This window comes from Papilio xuthus, unplaced genomic scaffold (genome assembly GCF_000836235.2).
Source record: "Papilio xuthus unplaced genomic scaffold, Pxut_1.1 DF828585.1, whole genome shotgun sequence".
Taxonomy (NCBI): Eukaryota; Metazoa; Arthropoda; class Insecta; order Lepidoptera; family Papilionidae; genus Papilio; species Papilio xuthus.
Window position 1 is genome coordinate 258,971 of NW_013530064.1, and position 18,478 is coordinate 277,448.

The window sequence follows — 18,478 nt, forward strand, 5'->3', positions numbered from 1 at the left end:
TTATATGATAAAGAGAAAAGATTTGATCGCTCTGTTGCTCTCAGTTGAACTCAGAAAGAAACTACTGAAAATTTGATAAATTTTATCACCATTCACGAATAACAAAGTACATACACATTCTGATTCAGAAAACAAATTCTATGCATTTTTGTTGGTATCTTATACATTACATTACATTGAAAAATATTTATGCATTATTTAATAAAGGTATTCCCAAAAAAAATGTAAAAAATATAATTAAAATTTTGTAAAATTAACAAAAATATTCGTTTTGACCCCGACGTGATTTGAACACGCAACCTTCTGATCTGGAGTCAGACGCGCTACCGTTGCGCCACGGAGTCGCTGGATGAGGAAGTAGAAAAAATCATTCTGTTTATTGCAAAACGATTGGAAATTTGAAGACAAGTCTGTCTGTTTTAACGAGTCTATTTTTCTGTTTCGTCACATTTTTTAATATCTAAATCCCCTTCTTTATACATAAATATATAACACATAATATCAATAATTGAGTAATATTTACATATGTATATCTATGTAACGTGTATATTTAGCATATCACGTAGGTACCACGATGCTAAGGATCTTAATTAGTGCACTAATTGCTCGATAATCACAATGAAATGGTTCGCTCAGAATTTACGTGTTCTTCAAAGCTATTAACAATGATTTAGTGAATGCGAGCCGCGGAGTATATGTACGTTTCTGCATTACACATCACATCAACATTGTCGACTGTTATTAATTCTAATTTAATTAGACATGGCTGAGTATTATACTTTATGATAACCTGAGAGGATTACAAATTAATCACACGACGTAATATTATAAGAGCTTACTATTAATGTTTGGTATATTTACATGCATGTAATGTTATATTGTTTTTAATAATTACGTAAATTTTGTAGCGGGTAGCCATTGCGAGAGTTGTGTAGATATTATTGACTAAACTGAGACTAAGCAAAGTAAGTTGTGGTACGGACGATTAGGCACTTATTATTTGTCACATGCAGCAAAACACTCTCTGGAAACTTGTCCCGCACTAAAAGTTTTGTCCTGAATCTCCTTAGTACGGTACTATGACTAAGTTTACTTTAAGTAGTAATGTTACTTATCTACAAATAATCAAACAGAGGAGATGAATAATAGAGAGGAGAAATAATTAAATTAAGTGTGATTTGTGATTACAAATCAATTAATAGATAAATCTTGATAGCAATGCTTGATATGCTAACGAAGTGCTATCCATGTATCAAAACGTACACTTCAAATTAACGCGACTTTTTCACTGGTTTCGAGAGATAAACAAATATGCTTGGAGCTCGCATCACCCGCGCTCAATCATTCACTTATTTACTGCTATCAAGCGCTCCACGTCTCTCGTCCCCCCCCCTCCTTCCCCTCACCCGTCCCTCTATGCATTACATATCTCTGCATATTCTGAATTTAATCGTCCATTACATAATGCTAGGTCACCAGCTGAATGCCGGTTATATATGTTCTATGTATTAGTTAAAAACTTAGTATGTATACAATACATAACCTATAGTTAAATATTTACAAACGTGTAACACAACTTTTACTTTTACTCTTTAATAATTATGGTAGGAGAACATTAAAGATTCTTTTGTTTTTTACTACTGCTAAGTACTTTATAAGCGGCGTTGTACAATATTAATTCTCGAGCATGTTAACAGATACAATTGTGTGCGTTGCCGCAGCAGGGGAATATTCAAAGGCGCTATTAACTATAGATGAAATCCTAACGTTCCTAAAATTGCTTTTGGCTTGGCTTTTAAACATTTTCTGGCACAGGACAGGAGTCCGGACAGCGCGGCGCAACGCGACAATCACAATGTAGCAGGTAATCATTTTATCTTACATTTTCAACTTAAAATAATTTCTATTAAAACTTACTTATTTTACGTTAATTTGGATGTACGCCTGTATGAAGCATAGAAGAAAAAAATACTTCTAATTCTACATACCTCGTGTGAAGTGAACAATGTTAGATATTGTCCTGGCAATCCTGACATTATCTAGTGTTAAATGTAAGAACGTAACTATAAACAACTTAGTTCAATTATCTACTTTTTAACATAAACATATGTCAACTCTTTTAACTGATATAAGAAAATATCAGAAATCATTATTAGTAAAAGAAAATCAAGCGTAGACTTCAAAAATGCGATGTTAATAAGAAAGCAGTGAAAGCTGATTTGTCGATACATATATAATAGAAAATATAAAACATACGTTTTATATTTTCTATTATAAACGTAGTTTAGGAAAATATAAAACATACGTTTTATATTTTCCTAAACTACGTTTAACTATATTTTTAGTAGTATTACTGTAAGTGTTATTAAATATATTTGTAAGTAAGATCACGCACCGCGTCTGTACAAAAGTTACTTTCGATGTTTAGTTAATATTCGATACTGAAGTTGAGGTCTGAAATGTTGGTTATCAAGGTCGTCTGACGCTGAATACTAATGTTGCTAACTCCGCGTCCTCTGAAGTTTTAAGGAAAGCCGAGTTAAAGTTAAACTCGCACCTTGAATAAATTACAAATAACAGAATTTTAGATACACTCTTTTATATTTTACTAAGATTTCCTCAATATAATGTAAAAAAGCGCGCTAGCGGTACGATATTAAGCGTTTTAGCTAAGCCAAAATTACCTCGTCTTTCCCACAGAGTAAGTTATAATGCCGGTAAAAACTTTTCAACCTTTTTAAGTAGTCACTTGACTTTCCTTTAATTGAGTTAAGCTTTTTTTAATAGCTTCAATGATATCACAATATGTGTGCAGTGAACAGTTAACCCGCGGGTAGAGGGCGCGCGCGCCGCGTGACCGGGACATGCCATTGGACCGCGTCCAAACAAATACATCCTGTTTATTTGCTTCCTAAACGTCCAGATAAATTTACTTAATATTAGAAAGTACTTCTACCACGTAATATAAATATAGTTAATTCATATAATAAAGTGGTTAGTATTTACGTGATAATTAAATTGTTTATCGTAAGCAATACTTACACATCACGCGATGAGCGCCGCGTACTCGCGATGTTTTATGAATATAATCAATAAACAATATTTTATTTATTTTGATCACTTGAATAACATAAATATATAATAATTTTATAAAGAGGAAAGTTTTGATTCATTTGTTACATTAAATAGGTTCCAAACTCACGACTCAACCGATTTGAAAAATTATTTCAGTATTGGGAAGCTGCAGCACTATCCTTGGGTCACAAATATATTTATTTCTAGATTTATTTTTATTCCGCGCGGTCAAAGTTGCAGACAATTGCTGTTATTAAATAATATATCAAACATCTCAAATAATTATAATATAAATATATGTAACTTTACAGACAAGATATATAAGTTAAAAGTAAAGTCAATGTACTGAATTAAATAAGTATATTATGTAGTACATATGTAGGAGCAGCTCTCTGCTTACAGTACAAGTGGTCTCCCAGCTCCCAGCTCCCAGCTACCAGCACTGACACTCGCACACAATACACCATTGTAACACGCACCGCATTGTTGTCTGCCGACACACAAGCTCTCTTCATACATTTATTAATCATTTACAATATTCAATTCATATAGTCGTATAGTCGAGACGAGTTATATTTATATTTACTATACATCATAATAGCTTTAATACGGACAGTTAGCATGTTTCATTGCTAGACATTTGTACGTTGCGGATTGACATTAGGTTGGCAAAAGCGGGCGCGGCGTCGCATCATTTGATCTGATCACACTGAGTGATCTGGAACCCTCTTGACAAAGTTGATAATTTGACTATAGCACACTATTACTTTCCGTCGTATAAAATATTCAGCTGCATATTCCATTCTCCGTTCACTGATATATGTACATAGCTGTACTCTGAGCCAGGATAGAGATGGTAAATATTTTGAATATACAGTATTATTTTGAACTTGAGAGAAAGCTGTAGATAATGTTGAATAACAATTTATTGATTGTGATTTTAATTGAGTCCCGACGTTATCGCTCCGTCCGCTGAAAATTTATGAAAAGGGCAACAATATTTAATGAAAGGGCCACCTCCGCGTTTGGCCGCGAGCCGACACAATGGACGGGTATCCCTTTGTGATTTCAGACCGGATCGCTTTGGAAGTCCTTTTGCCTTTGTAACATCGACTGTACAGCCGAGGACGTGATGTTGTGAGGGCGGCACGCGTGTGGTGTGCTACTGACAGCATTCGTCGCACCGCACCGCACCGGCTGGCGGCTGGCGGCTGGCTGCTGGCTGCTGGCTGCTGGCTGCTGGCGGCTGGCGGCTAGCCAAACTGATACAAACTGCTGCGCGTTCGCGTTCTATTTAACTCGCTTTGTATCTCATCGCATATAAATATCGGACTTAGGTATTGTAAAATGTACCGATAAAAATATTATTTAAAGACTCACTTCTCTTGCCAAAAATGTTATAGAGAAAATAAAATTTCAGTTACCTCCGAAGTTTTATCAGTCAAATAAAAAAAAAAATTAGAAAACATTGTATATATTTTAAACAGATAAAGTATTGAATACTAGTAACGACACAACATTAAAAAAAGATGGTACGAAATTAAAAAAAAACGTTTTTTATTTCTGGATTTTTGACAAGTCATCCGAATGACATGATTCTTTGTGAATAAGTAAATATACGAGTAATATGACGGCACAAAAATATTGTTATCATGATGAGTCGTACATTGGCGCTCGGTCAGGGTCGAAGATCAAAGTCCATCAGATAAATGTAGGTATTGATATAGCTAACTAATCCTTAGGTGTATAAGTTTTGTATAATATGTACAATGAACACAAGTTATAATATAAATGTCATAATATTAAAAACAAAAGTGAATTCCGTTCTGACTAATGTGACAATTTAACGCCTTTATTTTTAAGGCAACTTAAGCGAAGTTAACGCCTGTTTAAGAAATAATGATGCTCCACAATGGTGCAATAACAACGAGCAAAGGCATAAAGCCGGCCATTAGAACAATTGTTGGTACAATAATGAATTCAGTGGTTTCATTGAAATCGTCGCGCTGCTTTCCTAGCTTATAGTTATAAACATTGCAGCTAAGCAAAGACTATATTATTTGCTTGTTTTCATATTTACTGCTTAGTATAGTATTTCAAAATTAAAATAATTAAGATACATTAAACCTTTAAGATAAGAAATGTCACGAGACTATACAAAAGTGGAAAAGTTAAAAACTTGCAGAAGAACGGCTTTAAGAATGCATTCAGTACTGTAATGCTCATGTACAGTCTGTTGCAAAGCAGCATATCGTGTGGGGCTTGAGGAACACGTCATGCTCCAATCTATAATAATAAAATCTCACAACAAATTATAAGGCTTAAGGAAAAATTAAATTCTCTTATGACAATATTGAAATATATTTAAAACCTCATTTCCATCATTTCCGCAATGTGTCAGTCTTAAAATAATAATCAGCGTTGTAATCGAACCAATCCAATATTCTCTTATCGTACCAGACATAGGAGCCCTTCAGAGTGGCGGGGGCTTCGAGCACAAGGTACAGAGGAGTTTCGGCCGCTTCGTCCGCGCTGTAGAAACCTGCGCCGAGGGTCATGTCGGTCCGCACCAGTCCCGGGTGCATGGAGTTCACACATATGTTTCTTCCATCCAGTTCCTTCTGTTGCAGCATCGTCAAAGCACTGACAGCAACTTTAGCCACTCTGTACGCTGCAAATGTTGCGTTATCCGCAATGTCATCTTCGGACAAATTTCCATTCTTCGATTGTTCGAGGAACCATTCCACAAATTCATTAATATCGTTCAAAGTCAGATTTTTATTCGATAATCTATCGATCCAGTATTTATTTTTTATGTTGGATAAATGTCCACAATCACTAGAAATGTTTAAAATTCGACCTCCGTTTCTTATTAAGGGATATAATAATTCCTGGATAGTTAATATGCTTTTATAATTTATTTCAACAATATTTTTATTTTCGTCGTACGAATTATACCACTCGGCACTGTTTGCGATGGCGGCGTTGTTCACCAGTATGTTTATACCTCCATATTTTTCTTTTATGTGATCCCTGAACCTGAGGACGCTCTCGCGGTCGACGACGTCCAGCTGGTGGTAATGCGGGGATAGGCCTAAGGCATTGAGCTGTGCGACTGCGGCTTTGCCTCGAGAATCATCCCGCGATGTTAAATACACGACCCCATCAAATCTTTTGCACAAACCTTTAACGATACTAAAACCGATCCCTTTATTAGATCCCGTCACTACGGCGACTTTAACTGACATGTCTACTTTTTGTGAAGATTTAATTAAAACTAAAGTTGAGAACAAAGTATGTATGAAGAAGTTTATCACGGGCAAGGTTATCAGTGTGATAGTAATAACAAAAAATAATGTTAGCGAATCAAGTAACTAGGTATATTTATGTGTGTCTTAGTTTAGATATTTCTTCTAAGTAGGAGGAGGAGGTTAAGATTAAAAAAATATATAAAAATGATGAATGGGTGTTTTATTTCAGCAATACTTATAATAGTTCAACAACTAATCTTTATTCGGTACCTGATCTAAAACCGTTGATATCTTGAAATAATAATCTGATTTATAATCGTACCAATCCACCACTTTTCCGTCGTGCCAGATGTAAGCACCTTTGAGACTTGCAGGAGCATCGAGCACTAGATAAATAGGAGTTTTGGCTGCGTCGTCAGCACTGTAGAATCCAATGCCGGTGGTCATATCCGTTCGAACCAATCCGGGATGCATTGAGTTTATAGAAATGTTCCTTTTATCGAGCTCCCTTTGCTGTACGATGGTGGCGGCACTCAGCGCCACTTTCGCTACTCTGTACGCTGCCGCTGTCGCGCCGTCTGCGAGGTCTTCTTTGTTAAACGTGTTGTCCTTAACACTTTGAAGAAACCAATCAACAAACTGTACAATATCATCCATGTTTAAATCTATATTGGATAGCTTTTCAATCCAATACTGATTCCTGATGTTTGAAAGATGGCCACAATCACTGGAAATATTAAGGATTCGGCCATTATCTCTTACTAATGGAAAAATTAGTTCTTCTAATATTAAAATGCTATTAAAGTTAATATTTATTATTGACTTGCACTCATCATAATGTGTAGAAATGAAGCCACCAGAAACACCAGCGTTGTTTATCAAAATATCAATTCCATCATACTTTTCTTTTATATGATCTCTAAACCGTTCAACACTTTTTCTGTCTGCTATGTCGAGAAGGTGAAATTCAGGGAATAGCCCTTCTGCGTTTAAATTTTCAACTGCAGCTTTTCCTCGGCTCTCGTCTCTTGATGTTAAATAAACAACTCCATCGAATCGCTTGCAGAGACCTTTGACAATGCTAAGGCCAATGCCTTTGTTAGATCCAGTCACCACCGCGACTTTTGTTGACATGACTGTCCCTATGAAGTGTCTGCGACTTACTAAACGTGTTATCTCATTCCACAAAAATAAATAATCTACCTGTAGTAATCTATGTATTTTATATATACTTAGTTTTCAATTTTTTATCAGTAATACTAAAGCGAAAAACAATAAGTCGACGGAGCGCAACGATAGATATGTTATCTTCTTTCGTTACTTACATAACTTAAAATTGCTTTAATAGTTTTATTACTTTGTCTTAAATATTTAGATTATTAAAATTGAATTTCTAGACTTTGAAATGGGCATTTAAAGAAATGATTTAACAAGAAAAGAAACCAGTGTTCAAAAAATATTCTCAATAAATATCAAGAAATTTGCAAACATTTACACTAATTTATATATAATAAAAAATTAAAAACCTTAAACAAATTAGAGACCTGCCTCAGCTAAAAGTTGTAAATATGAAGATCTTTTAAAATAACAATCAGAGTTATAGTTGTACCAATCTATAAGTTTACCGTCAAACCAAACATAAGCACCTTTAAGTGAATCCGGTGCGTCCAAAACTAGGTGTAGTGGAGTCACGGCTGCTTCGTCAGCACTTAAAAATCCAATATGACGTGACATATCAGTTCGTACTAGGCCCGGATGCATTGAATTAACGGAAATATTCCGTGTCTGAAGTTCTTTCTGTTGCAAAATTGTCGCGGCGCTCAATGCCACTTTAGCGACTCTGTACGCTGCAAATGATCCATCGTCAGCGATATCATCCCTTCTGAATGTGTTGCTCTCACACGCTTTGAGGAACCAATCGATAAACTCTTGAATGTCTTCCATATTCAAGCTTCGACTCGATAATCTATCGATCCAATATTTGTTTTTAATGTTGGAAAGATGTCCGCAATCACTAGATATATTAAGAATACGCCCGTTGTCTCTTATTAAAGGAAATATCAATTCCTGTATTGTCAAAATACTCTTGTAATTAGTATCAATAATCATTTGGTTTTCTTCAAAATTTGGATACGCCTCGCTAACAGCAACACCTGCATTATTCACCAGTATGTCAATTCCGCCATATTTGCTTTGTAAATAGTTTTTAAACTTTAAAACACTTTCTCTGTCGGTTACATCTAGTTGGTGATAACGTGGGAACAATCCTTGCTTTCTTAAATCTTTAATTGCATTGTTTCCTCGCTCAATATCTCTTGAAGTTAGATAAACGATTCCAGTGAATCTTTTGCATAGTCCTTTAACGATACTTAGTCCTATGCCTTTGTTAGAACCTGTGACGACGGCCACTTTACTTGACATGTCTGTTTCTGTTCGGTCTCAATTAATCACTGAATAATAACCAATGTTTTGATATGAATTTTATCTGTAATGTTTATTATAAAATGTCGAATATTTATCAAGACAAATATCTGCTATCACATTGAAATATTATTTATATTAAGATATAATTATAACATCTGGCTTTTATAATGAAACATCACTTAGTAAATAATTACAAAAGCATTTCTTCAACCACACGTTTGTAAAACTCAAAACATTTGCTTTTTAGTTGAAATGTCACAATAGGCTTTTGTTACTTAACTGATTAACATATTATTGTAAGTTTAAGTCAAAGTGTAAAGACTTCTAATAAATTGCAAACTTACATTAATGTCATATTATAATCTAACTGGAAGCACGAATATAAAAAAGTTTACTAAAAAGCCAGATATTATCTGTGAGCGACAAAATCGCAGAAATACCAAAATTCTTTATTTATTAATGTTTTGTTTGGTATTGTAGAAAAGTTGCATATTTGAAATAATAGTCAGCACTGTAATCATACCAATCTAGCACTTTCCCGTCGTACCAGACGAAAGAGCCTTTCAGAGAGGGAGGAGCATCTAGAATTAGGTAAAGAGGTGTCACGGCAGCCTCGTCGGCGCTGTAAAAGCCGACGCCTTGCGTCATGTCGGTGCGGACCAGGCCGGGGTGCATCGAATTCACTGATATGTTTCTTTTCTCGAGTTCCTTTTGCTGTACTATGGTTATAGCACTCAATGCCACCTTTGATATTCTGCACGAGGCAAATGTTGCATCATCTGCGAGATCTTCTTTAGTGAATGTTTTGTTTCTACAGCCCTCGAGAAACCAATCCACAAAGTCTTCGATAACACTAATATTCAAATCTTTGTCAGACAACTTTTCGATCCAATATTTATTCTTTATATTAGAAAGATGGCCGCAAGCACTGGACACATTGAGGATCCGTCCGTTATTTCTAATTAGAGGAAAAAGTAATTCCTGAATAATTATTATACTTTTAAAATTAACTTCTATAGTCTTAAAATTTTCTTCTGATTCGTATGAATATTCTCGACTTGGCAATACTCCGGCATTATTAATCAATATATCTATTCCACCGTACATTTTAAGTATATGTTCTTTAAATGTTAGAACACTTGCTCTGTCTGTTACATCCAGTTGGTGATATTCAGGACGTAGACCTTGTTTATACAAATTGTCGACTGCTGATTTCCCTTGTGCTTCATTTCTTGAAGTTAAATAGACGGTACCATCGAATCGTTGACATAATCCTTTGACAATGCTCAGGCCAATGCCTCGATTGGAGCCCGTTACGACGGCGACTTTTTTCAACATGTCTTCCTTTTTTCACTTTCTAATTACGACTGACATTATGTTAATATGCTACTGCATTAAATAACAAATTGAAGAGTAATCAGTAAAAGTAAAAGTAATGCAATTGATAATATGTATAATACAGTTTTAAAACAAGTTATGGAAAATTAAAGTAATGCAACATTTACATAATAAGTGAAATAAATGTTATGTAGATGTGTATGTATGTATGTTCAACAAAGTTGTGTAAAACACTACTTGTAAATCTGTTGTGATTTTTGCTTTTAAGAGGAATAGCATTGCTAAACTTCCATTGCGAGTACACGAGAATAACGTTAGTGCTCCAACACTTGGAATGTATATTGGGCTGTTTAAAACTACAGAGGATTCAAAATAACGTGCATTGTAAGTATTGTATGGAATCAATTATATTTAACTGACTGTTTATTATAAATCATATAGTTTAGCTGAGGTATGAATGTGTTGGTCACTGACAGCAATATATTTTATATATAAAAATTTTAACACGTTGTAAATGTTTGATAATATTTTTTGTTGTACCCGAACACATTAATTAACATGCACGTGTATATCAGTTCATCAGCTCTCCAGTTTCATATTACTATCAAAGTTACATTAATTTAAATACCTCCAAATAAGAATATTATTATAGATTATACGTTATTTATATACCGGTCCATTACATGGGTAAATACAAAAATGATTAATAGAGACAGCAAACGATATTTTAATTAAGGTATACAAGAAAAAAGTTTTTAATCAATAACTTATGATACAATTTATGAATTAGTTCAATAAAAAAAACTATAGACACGAGTGTCATCATGTCATCATGTCATCATGTACTTGTATGAGACTGTATGACCAATGAATCTATAATAATGTTGATGAGATGAAGTGGCTAATAAATGAAAATATAAAATGGATGTTACATTTTTACAAATAATGGTAATAAGAAGTATTGCTTTTTACTTGTTGTTTTATTATTATCTGTATTGAGTAAACGATAAAAATTGTGACTATAACACTAAAGATTAACTAAATTCGCATAAAAAATCATTTTTTTTTAAATGTATCACTAAAATACCGCCGCTTAGAAGTCGACGTACTCGTAGGAAATCGTGAGTGACGCGATTGTCGTCACCTTGACACATGCGTATTAAAAACATTTTTATTTCTTAAAATTTTATTGTATCATCACGATTATGAGTAAAAAAATGTAACAAAACGATGAATTGACGACGTAGCTGTTATGTTATTTATACAATAAAAAAGCTTAGGATTTAAGGGTGGATGTTTTAAAATAATAGTCTGCCTTGTAGTCGTACCAATCCAGAACTTTTCTGTCGTACCAAATGTAAGCTCCCTGAAGGGTCGCGGGCGCTTCTAGCAGCAGGTAGAGCGGTGTCTCGGCGGCCTCGTCTGCGCTGTAGAACCCCACCCCGCAAGTCATGTCGGTGCGCACTAAGCCGGGGTGCAGCGAATTCACAGAAATGTTTCTCGTCTTGAGCTCCTTTTGCTGCAATATAGTCGCAGCGCTGAGAGCCACCTTCGCCACCCTGTACGCCGCGACAGTCCCCTCGTCTGCAATATCCTCTCTCTTGAATGTTCCGTTTTTGCAGCTGTCGAGGAACCACTCAACAAATTCGTTGATGTCCTCCATTGTTAAATTTTTACCGGATAGTCTTTCGATCCAATACTTATTCTTTACGTTGGAGAGATGTCCACAGTCGCTCGAGATATTGACGATCCTCCCGTTGTCTCGGACCAGCGGGAAGATTAGTTCCTGGATCAAGAGAATACTCTTGTAGTTTATTCGGACAATTTCTTCGTTCTCTTCGTAGGAGTTGTATAGATCGACACTATTGGCAACGGCGGCGTTGTTGACGAGCAGGTCGAGACCGCCGTGGCGCTGGCGCAGGTGGTCGGCGAACCGCGCCACGCTGGGCCGGTCCGTCACGTCGAGCTGATGGTACTCGGGCTTCATGCCGAGCTTGTTGAGCTCGGCGACAGCGGCGCGCCCTCGGCCCTCGTCTCTCGACGTAAGGTACACGACACCATCGAACCTCTGGCACAAGCCTTTGACGATGCTGAACCCTATGCCCTTGTTGGCTCCGGTCACCACGGCCACTTTAGACGACATGACTGCACTTGTGTTGCGACCGCTAGCGACTGACACCAAAGTCCATGAACTTGTACGTAAATGTTTCTAGTTATGGGTTATATAAGACGCGGCACCGCCGGCAGCGCGCGGTGGGGGCGAGGGCTTATCAACCACAATATATTTGACGTTCTTTAGTCTAATGTATCTAAGTACATACAATATTTAAGTAATGCACGTATAGATTATTGTTAATAGTATTTAGTTAAACTGTAAACAGTATTTTATGATACTAATATTATAACTGATATTCATTGGTTACGTACATATGTAATACATTACAGCGAGTTGTTTTTTCAATATAATTGTTTAAATTTAAACTTTTAATGCAAAAGAAATGGATTTTTGTATAATAGCAGACTAATTCAACTTCTGCTTATAGATACAACAAGAGAAAGCCTTTTGATATTCATATGAAGCGGATGTTTTACGATTTGTAACCCTCATCCTGTATGATAGACTCCTGTGACTAAATAGGACAAACCTTTCACTTATGCATTCATCCGATTGAATTGCCAATTAAATTTATATCAATTTCTTAGCTCTCGTACGGTGTAAGTTAAAACTGAAATTACATCATCCCAGAAGAGATAGTCTGAATCAATACAATTAGAATGTTTGCTCCGGACACCGATATGACACTGACAATGAACAAGCGGCGCGGCGTGTGCGCACTGATAGCGACACCGCGCACGCTCTCTTTGTTAGACGATAAGTGATGGCATTTAGTTATATTGAATTGTGTTGCACTTCCCTTCTCTGAATGCAGAATAATAAGATTATTAGACATATCTGAAATTCTAAAGTATGGTCTACTTATTACGCTTAAAATGACCGCTCTCGCGTTTAACACTTACGATACACTTTTCCTTGGTTTTCAGAAGAGATATTTTTATTGATAGCTTAAGACTGTAGTATCGAATATCTGAATGATCTTGGTTGAATCCCGTTATATCCAAGGAAAGTAGCGCCGGCACTCGGACAAATAGAATCACAACAAAGATATTGCAAAGTGCGAGAAAATATTTTTTCACTGCATGCATTCCTAAAAATCTCTCTTAGAAAATTTCCTTTCAATGTTTAGTGACGACGCGTTGTCAAATCTTTAATAACTGAATCGGCTTTGTAACAATACTTTTAGATGTGTTCGAAAAAGCCAGCATTATCTGTAAGTAGGAAGCACTAACTTTACATTGTGTTACTTTGTTTTCGTAAACGTTTGCTTTTATTAAGTGTAAATAAGTTATTACGTTTTACGTTATATTTCATAAAATGAACTAAACCTAGCGTATTAAATTGCCTAAAAGTATTATCCGCACGTTCAATAGTTTCCTTATACTTAAAAAGAAACTAAACAATTTGATTAGTGTTGCCATCAATATGGAAGCAGTGAGGCAGTTATCAAGTAAATTAAAGAATGTTGCTTAATATTAGAGATATTATTGTTATTAGAACTAAAGTATAAATTAATAGAACAACATCGCATTTAATATCACCATAATTATATTATTTGGAATATCAACATCATTGCAAAACATTCCAAATGGTCTGTATTGATATTGCTTTAGAGTGCCATTTGCATTGTCTATATTATAGTTAAACCGTGTGGGTGAACAGTTAATCGCCAATAGGTATTGAGTGCGGCTAATGAGCCGATTCTCGTTTGTTGTTTAGTTTCACTGAATTAATTCTACTCTATTGTCAGCTATTTGTTTATGTTCTAATTTACCTTAATTACTTCGTTTGTTATTAGATATATATAATATATAAACAACTGTACAACAATAAAAGTATGCAATTATTGTCACTTCAATGGAATCGTATTATTTTATATTTATCGATCGATCAGAAAGCCTACAGCAGTGCTGCAGGATGTTAGCTGATTCACCTGTTTAAAAAACATCGATTTTTTATTCAAACTCGATTTGGAGGATAAAAAGAGTACTCTACAATGTACATACATTCTACAAAATTGTTTTTAATACATCCCTAAAACATGTGATGTAAATTTGTTTGGGATTTTAAACAGCAAGCGGTCAAAGTCGCGGGAAAAAGTACCTACATGAATTGTAAATGAACGCTGAGGGCTGATATAATTCTGTTTACTACTTTATAAAGATTACACGTAAAATTAAATGATACTTGTTTGTAATGAGACTTCATAATTAATTTCAAACTAATTTTATACAGACTTTTCAAGGGCAGAATCCATTTAACAGAGTTGAGGGTAACATTTGATAGTTTAATATTACTTTGAAATTTTAAATTGTTTTACAAATCAGGTCGATTGTGTTTACTTTATGTTTATCTGTTAATTTTGCTTGTTTAGTTACTGTGAGAGTTATAATTTGAATCTCGTGAATTAGTTCAGTCGAACTATAGAATGTGTAAGTACTTCAGTTAATTCAGCATTAAGTTCAACAATTTTATATATTTTACTCCAGCTATCTAAGAAATGGTTAATATTTCTTATTCATTGACTACTTGATATTTAATTTATCATCATCAGCTCTCACTATATGTACGTCCCCACTGAGGGGCTCGGAGCCTACCCTAAGTTAAGGGTGATTTATTGAATTAATAATAAAATGGGAAAAATTTAAAAAGTCTTAATTAACTTTTCAATATGTAGCAGGAAAAGGTAAATGGGTATAGACATGAAGATGTTCATTGCGGTGTAATTGTAACACAAACACGCAGCGCATTGTGCCAGCCTAATTAGAGCCCCGGCTCCGGCGGCGCGTTCTCATCGCGTCAAAGAGAACTCCCTCCAGATGTAGGTCAACAGTGACTAGCTGCCGTTAACGCGCATTTTTGCACTCCTAATGCAAACTGTTCGCACTTGAGCCCGGCCTCTGCGCGAGATGCAAGCCCTACGCCGCATCAAAAGAATTTCAATGTGCCAACTATTTTTCTAATAACAATGTAACGTATAATTCTCTTAATTAATGTACTTTGTGAACGCTCGAGTTCCCTTCAACAATTATTGTTAAATTATTGACCAGTCCGATTTTCAATACTGGTATTTAACACATGTTGTGTAAGATGACTTTTTTAATTATTTACTTTACAAAACAATATTATTCTTAGTGACATTTAGCGGCGCTTGTTGCGGGACTCACTCGATCTGCCTGTGTGTCTGTGTGCCGGGCTGCGGGGTGCAAGTTGCGGGGTGCCGGTCGCGGGGCGCGAAGGGTATAGTTTTATCGATGGTTTAGTACAAGGAAATGCACTTCGCAATATGAATTAACACTATGAGCGGGAACGTCGTGGTGCATTCAAGACGCTAAATCTTGCAGCTGTGAGAACTTGCACATTTACTGAATTTAATTAACATACAACATACAACTGATAGCTTTTGATTAAAACGTTTATATATATGTAGTTGAATCAGGTATGATATAATCAATGAATGTTTTCATATTATATGTTGCTCCTACTAAACTTTCAACGTTACTATTTTCAGTCATTGACCTAAATATTGTACATTTATTTTGTGTATTTAGATAACATAATCTAGACCCTAGATATATTTAGTTAATTTGTATATAACGCGGGGCGCGGGCGGGGCGCGGGGGGAGCGCGGGCGGGAAGGGTAGAGGTAGCGGCGCGGTGAGTAGCGGTATCGAGAGCTTGCGGGTAGGATATCGACAGGCGCTGTTAATTGAAAACACCGCCGCCCCGCGCCGGCGCTGCACTACCACCTTAATTGCTTTAGCCCATGTATCACACGGAGCATACTGCGCTGGTGCTCTTTATATCTTATAGCTGTGAAGTAATTAGCTGAATAGCTCAAACTATTGTACATACATAATTTGTTTTCACCTTATTGAATAATGGATGATATTCTGCGAATTATTGAAACCGATTCCCAAAGCCGCTATGACAGCAATAAGCATTATAACTTGGGACTGAACAGCCGCTTTCGGACGATATTTACCGAAGTCGTCAACATTGGACGCATTGATTTGTAAACAGTCGCCAAGTTTCCCCTTTCGTCCGGGTGCGCGCCTGACGCCTGACGCCTGACGCCTGTCGCCGGATTACGCAGTAAAGTTGGCGGCTAACGGGCCGACAAATCACAAACGTCCCGCCAAATTACTATTGTACAAGTTTGACATCTGCCGCTGTTTGTGCACCATGAATATTGATTCACTCAATGTTCCAATAAAATAATATTGGATCCAATTAAACTATTAGCTACTAAATACATTAGTTTTCAAGAAATGATTGAAAGGTTTTTATAGATAACATAGCTTTTGCAAAAAGAAATAGCGCCATACAATCAAATTGTGTTGTAAATATTTCTATATGTTTCACTTCACAACTTACAATTACATATATAAAGTAAGAGTCCGGTTATTATTTTTCTCATGTCAAAAATATCTTGAGTTCTTCCTGTAAATGTTGTATATTATTATGTAGGCAGTTGTAATCCTATTTGGCTTTACTTTCCCATGACATGCGGGAAGGAAGGGAAGCGCTGAATACGTCCACCGAACTGTAATATTCTTTGTAGTAAATTCCCTCAAAACCAGATAACTGTAATAATGTTTATCGAAGTGTAAGTTTCAATTCAATCCTCCAAGCCGCACATTCACCCGCACGCTCACCCGCACGCTCACCCACATGGCGCGCGCCAAACAGACTACGTATTCAATTGATGAAATACATTTTGAGGTAACTGACAATAGCCTTACTAAATATAAAACATGTTATAAATATGTAGACTCTGCGTCTTAAAATAGTGATTTATATTTAGATACAACAACAAATCAGTCAATTTGTTTACGCTACAGGTCGCGGGGCAACGAATACTTTTGCTAGTCGAGCAAAAATTTTCATCTTATTTTAATTTATGTTTGTAACTACAGATATATTAGCGGTTCACGGCTGTCACGTGGTGATCGCCTAATTAATTGACTTCCGACTGTCGGCGGCGATACTGCTGCGTGATAGAGGAGAGGGGCCTAGGGCTCGGTGCGCGGGGCTGGAGGACACGGGGCGTGGGGCGCGAGGCGTGGGGCGCGGGTGGAAGGTAAGCGCTGACAGGGAGCAATGACACGCGGTAATGCCCCAGCCCGGACATCGATGCTACGGGTTTTTCCGGACGCCTCGCCTCGCCTAATGACTGCATCAATCAAGGCACCCAATGTTACATTAGTGCGTATCATCTTTCAATCACTTCGTTACTCGTTAGTTATCAGAGGGGATGAAGAAAAGCTCTGACTTACGTGTATTGATTTACTTAATACGTTCGGATACGCAAATCGATCTTAAGCTTCTATTTCGTTACAATTATGGTCTCGATAAAGGCAAGGGTACTTGGAATTTGTACATTTAGCATGTTTAAGTTGACAGAAATTGTTTCTTGTGATAAGTTACATATATATAAGGATTATTGAGTATAACATGTATCAACACACACTAATATCGATAAATGTTTTTTGCTTATTTCGTGTAAATTGCGTCATATTTGTGGTCGTAATTTGTATCACTCTGTCGTCCCCTTTTTTATTGTTCCAGGCCTTTAAACACAAGCTGACGAATGAAGCGCACTTTGTTTAACATACGCTCAAATTACATCCCCTCCGCGGTCGTATGTTTGGATTAGAGCCTAAGTTATGTTCCCTGAAAGTTACGAGAAAAGGAAATACGTTTTAAGCTCTTAATATTAATCTTGTACTTTAATTTCACGTGCTAGTTGAATGATTGTGAAACTATATAATATTGCCGTCTCGTTATGTTTTCTCTATAAAATTGTGATTCAATATTTGCGAAAACATAGTTATTATCGTCAGTTTCAGTAAAACTAATTATACATAATTAGCGAGAAATACAAAATGCGATATGTTAGTGAGAGCCATCCCGAGCGAGTCGATTTTAATGAATTGTATTACGGACGGACGGACGGACGGACCGAGCGCCGACAACCATCATAATTTAAACCAAGCTGCCCGCTACAGATGTCTGCTTCATTTATCTGATGTTTTCATTAATGATTCCATCAAAATTATTTAAACAATTAAAAGGAAATCATTATATAAATAGTACGTTTTACTAATATTTATATACAACACGCCTGTTTTGTACTCTAAAAATTATAATTAGATTTCTGCTAACACCATACATAATGTTTTAATGATTCTGATAACCCTTTGAAACAAACTTTATTGTGTTGATATTGTTCTTTAATTACTGACCGCCACATCACCTGCCTGAAATAACG

General features: G+C 36.0%; 5 protein-coding genes and 1 non-coding gene across 6 annotated transcripts; all 6 read right to left on the minus strand.

Annotated features, from left to right (window-relative positions):
* Window positions 1-272: 272 nt before the first annotated feature.
* Window positions 273-344, minus strand: TRNAW-CCA (transfer RNA tryptophan (anticodon CCA)). The gene has a single exon. It is a non-coding gene; the product is annotated as a tRNA-Trp (tRNA).
* A 4,245-nt stretch (window positions 345-4,589) lies between these two features.
* Window positions 4,590-6,428, minus strand: LOC106113087 (carbonyl reductase [NADPH] 3-like). The gene has a single exon (XM_013305816.1). It carries the CDS (start codon window positions 6,321-6,323, stop codon window positions 5,457-5,459), a length of 867 nt encoding a protein of 288 aa, XP_013161270.1. The 5' UTR covers window positions 6,324-6,428; the 3' UTR covers window positions 4,590-5,456.
* Window positions 6,429-6,525: 97 nt separating this feature from the next.
* On the minus strand, window positions 6,526-7,566 carry LOC106113086 (carbonyl reductase [NADPH] 3-like). The gene has a single exon (XM_013305815.1). It carries the CDS (start codon window positions 7,458-7,460, stop codon window positions 6,579-6,581), a length of 882 nt encoding a protein of 293 aa, XP_013161269.1. The 5' UTR covers window positions 7,461-7,566; the 3' UTR covers window positions 6,526-6,578.
* Window positions 7,567-7,781: 215 nt separating this feature from the next.
* On the minus strand, window positions 7,782-8,890 carry LOC106113085 (carbonyl reductase [NADPH] 3). The gene has a single exon (XM_013305814.1). It carries the CDS (start codon window positions 8,745-8,747, stop codon window positions 7,863-7,865), a length of 885 nt encoding a protein of 294 aa, XP_013161268.1. The 5' UTR covers window positions 8,748-8,890; the 3' UTR covers window positions 7,782-7,862.
* Window positions 8,891-8,949: 59 nt separating this feature from the next.
* LOC106113088 (carbonyl reductase [NADPH] 3) lies at window positions 8,950-10,103 on the minus strand (the record flags this gene model as incomplete). The annotated part of the gene is given in 1 exon segment (XM_013305817.1): window positions 8,950-10,103. A coding segment is annotated over 1 exon segment (882 nt). The 5' UTR covers window positions 10,089-10,103.
* A 1,251-nt stretch (window positions 10,104-11,354) lies between these two features.
* LOC106113089 (carbonyl reductase [NADPH] 3-like) lies at window positions 11,355-12,293 on the minus strand. Its single transcript, XM_013305819.1, has one exon. It carries the CDS (start codon window positions 12,229-12,231, stop codon window positions 11,365-11,367), a length of 867 nt encoding a protein of 288 aa, XP_013161273.1. The 5' UTR covers window positions 12,232-12,293; the 3' UTR covers window positions 11,355-11,364.
* Between the last annotated feature and the right edge of the window lie 6,185 nt (window positions 12,294-18,478).